This window comes from Gambusia affinis, linkage group LG19 (assembly GCF_019740435.1).
Source record: "Gambusia affinis linkage group LG19, SWU_Gaff_1.0, whole genome shotgun sequence".
Lineage (NCBI taxonomy): Eukaryota > Metazoa > Chordata > Actinopteri > Cyprinodontiformes > Poeciliidae > Gambusia > Gambusia affinis.
This window is the reverse complement of record NC_057886.1, coordinates 5,569,106-5,578,679: the sequence shown is the minus strand read 5'-3', so window position 1 is coordinate 5,578,679 and position 9,574 is coordinate 5,569,106. Positions and strand designations below refer to the sequence as shown.

At 41.0% G+C, this 9,574-nt stretch overlaps 1 protein-coding gene across 5 annotated transcripts in view; it reads left to right on the top strand.

Annotated features, from left to right (window-relative positions):
- Nucleotides 1-6,642: 6,642 nt before the first annotated feature.
- The window catches only part of LOC122822132 (RNA binding protein fox-1 homolog 2-like), a 68,130-nt gene continuing 65,198 nt past the window's right edge, over nucleotides 6,643-9,574 (top strand). For 4 of the 5 annotated variants that reach the window (XM_044100564.1, XM_044100563.1, XM_044100562.1 and 1 more), the window contains exon 1: nucleotides 6,643-7,708. In XM_044100564.1, coding sequence (XP_043956499.1) covers nucleotides 7,463-7,708 — 246 coding nt within the window. In that variant the 5' untranslated portion in view covers nucleotides 6,643-7,462. The remainder of the gene's footprint in view (nucleotides 7,709-9,574) is intronic. The other variant, XM_044100561.1, reaches the window with a different exon arrangement.

Below are 9,574 nucleotides of genomic sequence, written 5' to 3'. Positions count from 1 at the left end.
CACCGTACAGCGATAAATAATGCATTCTAATAAATGCGCAAGTCAGCTAAGGCAAAAACCTGAAACGTGTTTGTGTCAGACTACTAACACTGCACATTCCCCTAAGACAAGGCAAGTTTATTTGCACAGCACCATTCATACACAAGGCAAAAAGTGAATGAAGAGCATAAAAGTACCAAATGTTTGTCAGTCAGATTGTTTAATCAAAAGCTGCTGAAAACAAAGAAATATATAGAGATATATACAGTATATATATATATATACACATTTTGAATTCAAAACATGGCAGTTTCTACACATCTCAGGTTTTCAGGGAGTTTGTTTCAGAGCTGATGGACATGCTGTTTAGTTTCGGACAGGACTCTGAAAACAGGCACACCATGTATACGTACTGCAGAACACGGTGGTGGCAGCATCATGGTGCAGTGAGGCTTTTCTTCAACTATAATCAGAAAATGAACAGACATATAAAAAAAAGAGAAAACAACAAAAAACACCAGCAATTTGAAGAAAACCACTGAGAGGCTTTCTCGGAAAGGCTTTATCTTCCAGTGAGGAAATAACTGTTAGGATTCGTGTTCTGTCCTGTCCACGCTGTGTTTAAACACTCATTCAGCTCACCTGCCACGCCTGGGCCCCGCCCTACTCAAACACCTCTCAGCCTCCTTGCCAGATTACCAACAGCCACGAGCCAGTAGAGATCCAGCGTTTCCTTCCAAGCCTTCAGTGTTTCTGCGACCCTTTTCCATCCACGGATTGACCTTCCCTGCCAAGCCCTTCACGGGTCCCATCTGTTCTGGATTTCTGGACCCTGACCCAAGCTTTGCCTCACAACCACCGAGTATTGCCTGCCCCTCAAGCTAAGTTTGCTCTCTCTGTCCTGTGTATGACCTCTGCCTGATTATCGTCAAAGTCCCTGGGTGTTGCCTCTTGGATCTCCTTGTGGAGAGTTTCATTGCTTCCACAGTAGCCTGTTCTACCTGGTTTCCTGCACCTCCCTGTTGTCAGACCCTTGGTTTCTCATTTCCCCCCTGTCTGCTGCTCTACAGGTCAGTTAATCTGAACATGTCTAGATACCCCTCCTTTATCAGTGCATCACCAGCCTTCTTCCCTCTTGACTTCATCCTGAGCAGCAACCAGTCTGAAAATTTAACTATACTTGTTTTTTTCTTTGCTAACTCCTGTGTGTGTGTGTGTGTGTGTGTGTGTGTGTGTGTGTGTGTGTGTGTGTGTGTGTGTGTGTGTGTGTGTGTGTGTGTGTGCGTGTGTGTGTGTGTGTGTGTGGTTGAATGTCCAGTTGAATTTTTGGTTATTGTGACTGTCCTTACAATAACCAAAACTTTGCAACCAAAGCTACAATAAATGGGTCAGTTCAAAGTTTTACTGGTGTGTTAGAATGGCCCGGTCAAAGTCCAGACCTCATTAGAATTGAGAATATGAAGCTGGAAGAGTCTGAGCTATTTTTCCAAGTCAGAAAGTACAAGAACAACTAGATGTGCATAGATGTGCAGAAATTTGTCACTCAAACTATTGACTCAGGTGGGAAGGTGGAATACAAAAGCATGCCGCACCTTTTAGATATTTATTTGTTAAACATGAAAATAAAAGTAAACCCATTCATCATTTCTTTTTTTTTTCTTCCCCTAGCCAGTGCTGCTTTATGAAAGATGTATTCATATGTTTCTCAGCTTTTATTTTTAATTGTGTCACTCCGCACATCGTTGCATTTGTCACATAAAATCTGTCTAAAATACATTGAAGTTAGTGGTTATCATGTGACAGAATGTGGAAAAAAGAACAGCCATCAAAAGCACATTTGCAAGGCGCCGCGTCACACAGGGCGTGACTCTGTATCCCGACCACATGAAACGGACGTTCCTCCTTGTGGCGGATCTTTTCGGAGGCGATGCCATTTCTCGGCCTGTGAGGTCTGCCGCCGCGTCGAGAGAGTGATGGCTTCATCTGCCTCTCACCGGCCTTGTCAGGGAGAACTGGCTGCAGCGTGGAGTTACGCGACCCCTCTGCCATCCATCATTGCAGGTTCAGTGGGTGACACGGAGAGAGAGAGAGAGAGGGAGAGGAGGAGGGTGACGGAGTGAGTCACAGAGAAAAGAGAGCCTAAGTCTCTCTCCGTTTCTCCTATGCATACAGGCTGTCGTGTCGAAGAGCTGGAACTTTGCACTTAAAAAGCTTGAACTCACTGTGATCCCGACGGGTACGTTTAGGAAAGGAGTTTATCTCAGAGTCTGAGAAGCGGCAAACCTGAGTCATGTAAATACTACTGAGTCGGGTGGGGGGGAGTTGGGCAGCCACTAGTTACATTTTACTTGAGTAACCATTTGGAGAGAAAAAAACTATAAGTGTATCACTCTTATGCTTTCAGTGTGATATCTCCTCACTGGAAGTGTAAATAATACAGAAGGGCTGGATTTCTGCATTACGACAGTCTGGGGATGTGTGAGAGTCACGCTGATCAAGTCAAGTGAAGTCAATTTGTGCAGCACATTTGAGCAACAAGGCAGTTCAACATGGTGTACTTCCTAAAAACTAGTGTGAAGCAACAGCTAAACATCACATTTTGTCAAATGCTACCATCACAATTGCCGATAAGCATCAAAAGTGTCAATCAAGGGCAACTCGAAACGGTGAGTATTTTTTTAAAAATAAATAAAATTTTCAAGCCTTGCTTTCAAGGATGTCAGTGTTTCGGCTGTTTTGCAGTTTTCCGGAAGTTTGCTGAAGATTTGTGGTGAATGCTGCTTCTCCATGTTTGGTTCTGGATCTGGTGGATGCAGAGCAGAACCAGAACCAGAAGACCTGAGAGGTTCTGGAAGGCTGATACAACAGCAGCAGATCCATCCATCCATTTTCTGTTCACCCTTGTCCCTAATGGGGTCGAGAGGGTTGCTGGTTCCTCTCCAGCTGCATTCCGGGCGAAAGGCGGGTTACACCCTGGACAGGTCGCCAGTCTGTCGCAGGGCAGCACAGAGACAGAGAGGACAAACAACCATTCACACACACACTCACACCTAGGGAGAATTTAGAGAAACCATTTAACCTAACAGTCATGTTTTTGGACCGTGGGAGGAAGCCGGAGAACCCGGAGAGAACTCACCATGCACAGGGAGAACATGCAAACTCCATGCAGAAAGATCCCGGGCCGGGAATCGAACCCAGAACCTTCTTGCTGCAAGGCAACAGCTCTACCAACTGAGCCACTGTGCAGCCCACAGCAGCAGATCTATAATGTATTTTATTTTTATTTATTTATTTGGTGCTAAGCCATTCAGTGATTTATAAACTAACAACAGTATTTTAAAGTCTATTCCCTCAGCTACTGGGAGCCAGTGGAAGGACTTTAAAACTGGTGTGATGTGCTCTATCTTCCTGGTTTTAGTCAGAACTCCAGCTGCAGCATTCTGGATGACCAGCACAGCAGAGACAGCCCTACCCTTGCAAAAGATTAGCACCACAGAAAGGGAGGGGGCCTTTATAGGGAGAAAGAGAAAACAAAATGGAACAACCCACACAAACACTCACAATAACCTGAATTCAAACATTTTCTTCGAATGCAGCTGAAACTGAAATTGGTAAAACTTTTTCAAAGTGTTTTTTTTGGTTGTTTTTTTTTACAAGGAGATTCCAAAAGAACAATTACTTCCCCAGTTTTCGGTTAATCTGTTAACCTTGCTACATTTAACGTCTGTAGCAGAAAGCAGACCTTCTGACAGAAGTGAAACTAGACTAGTAAACGCAGACAATAATACCCCACACAGGTTTGCGTAGCATGCTTCAGCTGTGTTTTTCCTCACACCAGCGTTTATGACGTTAAGTAGCCGAGGAAACTCCTGAACTCTAAGTCAAATTTAAATGGAAACTAAACAAAACAAACAAACAAAAAATAATGTCAAGAAAATTATGCGATTTCTGCAAAGAAAATAATTTGCTAGCTTGCCTTTGGAGTCAAGTAACTTGTTATTTGCAAACATAGCAGTGCTGCTAATCCTTTTATCTATCATTGTTTATCATTATTTCTAACTACGTTGGGTTTTGTGTACATATTGACAAGACAAACGGCACACAGTTGCAATGACCGAACTAAAATGGAGTTTCATTTTGAAGGTTGTAATTTTACTTCCCACTAGGGGGCGCAAAAGTATTAAAAACATCAAAGATTATGTAAAGGATTCGGTGAGAAATCCTGTTACGACACGATGTCTCCAAATATTTATACACATTTACATAATAAATGCACTATACATATATTAAGACCTGTAGAGTGAGTCTAGCTTATATAGTGTCTGCAATAAAAGAATGTAAGGCCGATTTAAAGCCACCTTACTGTATCTTTATAGATGAATTTTTTCTGTTTTATTTTCTTTTGGTCCGTTGTTTATGACAAACACAGAACGAATATCAGAGATTCGTTTAATTAATTTACAGTAATACAACAGAAAACAATTATCTGTTTTATTTTCTTGCATATTTTTAAAGAAACTCTACAGTGCTGCATTGTTTTTCACAAAGAAATGTACGGTTGTAATAAAAACACAGCTGGGTATAATGAGCTATAGATTTCCACTGCTGGATTGAACAAAAATGCATTATTTAAAAATTGCACATAGGAAATAAGAACCCATTTCGTTTTGCTTTGTGTTTACTTTGGTCGATGACATCACAGGAGGCAAGAAGATTGAGAGGATCAACTGATTTTCATAGATATTAGCATAGATGTCCTAGATTTTAATATAGATTCTCAAGAATGCAACCTTTAGTTTTGTTGCTAATGGTTCAAGCTAATGAATTTAGCCAGATTTTTACTCCAATGACCTAAAAACTATTTCAGATACTCTTGCGCCTGAAGCTAAAGATGATTTTTACCATAGTCAACTTAGCAACTTTAGCTAGCATGATTCTGTTTATTTTCCTACTTGAATGTTTACTTGGATTTTTGTGCATTTTTGCTTTACCATAAAAGAGTATGGGGCATATTAATGTGTTTTGGCACAAAATGTGAACATCAACCCTAAAACAAATTCAAAAAACCTTGAGAGGAACCTACCAACCAAGTCTGCTAGGAGTGTTATTATCTGCATTTTCAAAAGTCCTGGTTATGGCCTTAAACATCACACACTGAGGAAGAAGCTATTGTTCAAAAATAAACACAAGAAGCCTAAATACAGTTTGTGAATGCTAAGTGACAAAGACCCTATAATGATTGGCCATAAGGACCATTACTACATTTGGAAGAAAAAGGAAAAAAGGAGATGCTAATCTGACAACACCTTCCCAATTGGGAAGTACAGGGGTTTGCAGCATCATGTTGCATGAAAAATTAGCAAGAGTGACTGTTGTGCTTCACTAATTAGGAAAGAACAATAAGTATACATACTGAAGCAACTCAAAGCAACAATCAGGGAGTTAAAACCTGGGCGCAAATGAGTCCTTCAAATGAACAATGATCCTAAGATTAGTTACAAAGTGGCTGAAACACAATAGAATCAATGTTTTGGAGGATAACAAAACATACAATCTCTGATCAAACAAGAGGCAAGAGTTGTTTTATTTTCCCCGGGCAGAATAAATGGCTTTATGAGCAGTCTTCGGCAGAAAGCCTTTCTGTTAAATCGTTTATTTCGGTATGTTGTCATTTTACCACCACCAGGAGGCGCAAGAACATTAAAAACCTATAAAATGTATACTAATCGTATGGAGGTCATGAAGTCACTGATCAATCTGGCTTATTTATTTTTATTTATTGTGTTTATGATTGAAGTTATCTTAAGTACACAAAAAATAAGTAAATAATGCAATTGAAAGTAAAGAGTAGGGGCCTGTCTGGTTCATTAATTTTTTTAGAATACACTTAGAAAAATTAAACATATAAAAAAGATTTAAATAGATTAAAATAAAGCAATACCTGGGCTAATTATTAAGTGATTTATTAAACTGAGTTAAATTTGAGTAGGATAAACATGAAATAACAGTAATGTGGCGGATTTTTGTTAAATGTTTAATTTAATGTGTGTACATATTAAAATAACAGCATAAAACATTTTAAAGAGCATCGACCAGTCGGATTAATTAGAAATATTAAAGGTTTAAATTTTTGTCTAAAAAGCAGACACAACAGCTAATTTGTGTACGTATTTATGTTTGATATTTTTATTCGAGCACATATTAAAATTTATTTATGTAAACTATATATGAATTTGATTTGAGTAAATGAAAAAAATAGTGATTATAGGTATATTTATAAAGCGTGTTATAGATATGGAGAATATGATGAATGAATGCATCTATTAGCCTACATAAATTTTAAAAATGTGGCTATATAGAGTAGCTCTAATACTTCAACCACACCAATATTATTGTAGATATAAAATGATAGCTCATTTATAGTTACATGTAAACATTCTAAAGTATATAATTTTCTATATATTTTATTGTGTTATTTATGATATTTTAAACATATTTTTGTGGGTTTCATGTCATAAAAATGTAAAGAAAACACAAATGTGTTCGGATTTTATTTTTATTTTTCGCCCTTATAACAATTTATACCAATCATAGAGGAGGAGGGAGCAGTGGAGGAGGTATCGGTGGGGAGCTGTGGGAGGGGAGGTGGAGGTTTAGGGAAAAAGGAGAAGGAGACTCGGGGAAAAACGCAGACCTCAGACCAGCCCATCTCGCCTCTCAGTCCCCGCTCCCTTATCCCGGTGTCAGCGGAGAAATCTGATCCCAGGTCGGCGGACCGCGTCTCGCCCTCCACACTACGAGCTGGGACTCAGACCAGAGGAAATCGTGTACCGTCGGCAGCCAGGTCGGCACGCCAAGACTCATCCACGGCAGAGCACGGCGAGGGAACGGACAAGGAGGCTGCGAAGGCGAAGGGAAGGCTTGTAGGACCCACGGAGGAGTTTAATGCAGAAGCACATCCAGCGGAGGGGAAGAGCAGAGAGGACTGAGTGGCGGCGCATACGGAGTAGTATTACGCTCAGCTAATTTCCAACATTTTCCATTCTTGGCAGCGACAGTGTGCTCTCAGAGCCACATTTAAAAGGAGAGCTAGCGGAATGTAATGCTAGCGGGCTAGCTAATGGTAGCTAGCTAATTAGCTTGTCAGGCACCCGAGAGTCGGACGTGTGATCTTTATTAAAATAGGTCACTGTTTGGCGTCATTTCACTTTTAACCCCCTCTCCGATAAAGGCTGGGCTTTCTGTTGTTGTTTGGACAAGATTTTAATATGGCCATTATGGTCTGTCTGTAATAACCAACGCCAAGTTAGACAATAAACAGAGCGAGCTTTCCATATTGATGAAAATCTGTTCAATATCATCCGTCCGAAGCTTTTAGTGAATATCAAGCTGTGGAGGAGAAAACAAAGGAATAAAAGAGGAAAGAAAGCAGGAGGGGGAAAAAAGAGGAGCAGACTTTTAATCAGTGACTGTCCCCCGTCCAATGTTAATGTCGACCGACGTTGCATCCATAATGCTGCCCGTTAATCGGGGAATAATGGAGCGCGACAGGGATCTCGAGACGGCGGCCGGCGGAGCGCATCTGAACGCGGCCGCCGGAGCCGCGGTTGTCCGGGGGATGAAGCGCGGAGACCCGGAGCCCGACGCTCAGACCGCCGCTGCCCTGACTGACCTGACCGGGGCGGAATGCAAGAGACCGAGGATAGACGGCTCCGGTGAGATCGGACAGGTATGTAAACACAAAGAAACAGTTAGTCACATGTGTAGCTATTTTTTATTATATGTATTTTTGTTCTTTTGGCATTTTGTGCAATATTTTTTATACTTGGCATCTACTGAGCAACGCTAAAATATATTTATATATATATATATATACCTCAAAAAGGCCGCTTCTTTCTCACCAATAATGTGATTAGCCCTTTCAGCAAATTACACTTTCAACAAAATGAAAGTGTCGAGTGAAAGCGACACATTTTATCAAGGAATAGCTAGATGTTCTTTGTTGAGATCCTGAGCCTGAGCTCTGTGAGGGAGCAAACCCAGACAAAGGTAATATGATACAGGCTCCATTGCTATGACAGACAGCAGCCCAGCAAAGATCAGAGCCGTTCATCATGCCTGCCTCACAGTCACCCAAGGCTTTATCACATGTTGCAAGGCACCGTAAATACATTTTTCTTTCTATTCACAAAGAAAATAAACACCTGGAATGATGATCCTGATAGGAACGCAATTAATCACTCCTTCCTCCCCTGTCTCCACCCCAATGCCCCACCATCACCTCCTGCTTTAATGTGGCTAGGTGTTAAGAGAGAGGGAGAGACAGACAGGATTGGGGGAGGGGTCAACCCGAGCGAAAGACAAAGAGCAGAGTCTTTTTGCTGGAGGCTTGAAGGAGAAAAAGGGGGCTCCAGGGTGGTGGAAGGGGTGGCGGGGGGCCTCCTTAACACGGTCTTCCCTGCTTTCATGACTCCACAGCTGAGACAGCAGAGCATCAGGCGCCTCGCTGGAATAATCTGTGGCTGCGGCGAGCCAGGGGGCTTCAGGATGCGCCGCTCACTCGCTCTATCTAGATCTGTTGCTATTCAGTACTAATGCGCGGTGTATGTATTTTTACATTTAAAAAAAATAAATAAATAAAAAAATGTTATTCTTACACCTGACGTTCTTGCTCTAATCCAGTAGTTACAGGAACGTGCTGTGTTTTTTTTAGAGCCAAAGGAGCGAAGTCGAGAGTAGTGGAAGGTCAGAGGTCATCCCCTCGTGAGGGAATCCGAAGAAGACGCTGGTGAAGTTCCTTAGCGCGAGAGCAGCAAGCTAGGATTGCAGATAAAGTTGGAGAGTTCACACTGCTGCGCACTGCTGGTCAGCTGTTTGAAAGAAACTGTGACTTTCTTAGCCTTAACAAATATGGCTGCCTGGAAACATTTGTAGGTTTTGAAAAGTAGATGTCACACAGTTGCGTGGAAATTGTTTTTATTTTTTTTAAATCTATATTTATTTATTTATTTTTAAATTTTTTTTAGAGATGACATGCAGAAGATTTCAGTCCGGATTTGACTGTTCTGTTCTGTTCCACAGACTGGGTTTTAATTATTCAGTATACCAAAAACGAATGGAGAAGAAGTAGTGGTGCACCGATTGCAGTTTTCTGGCCGATCACAGAACTTTAAAATTCCCATTTTAAAATTTGGCATCAGACTTGCTTAGTTGGCATGACTGGGAGATTAGTTTGAATTCGCATATAAATATTGACCAATTCCTGATCAGCCAAAAGGAGAATGAAGTTAGCCAGCTGAATAGAGTCTGGATGCCTGAACTAAAAGCCTTAAGAATTCAACATCTAATGTCTCCTTTTTCTCTTTTGGAGAGAAGAAAAGGATAAAGTTTAATTACTCTAATTGAAAGCTGCTGCAACATTTCACATCCTTTTTTCTCTAAATCTAAATTGAGTCAACATGTAAAAAAAACCCAACTAGTCAATGTAGAGATGATCACATAACCAGTCGGCCAATTTTGCCCCCAATCGATGGTTGGCTAAATAACAAATCAGATTTTTTTCTTAGCAATTAAATGCATCAAAACTGAGAAGTAC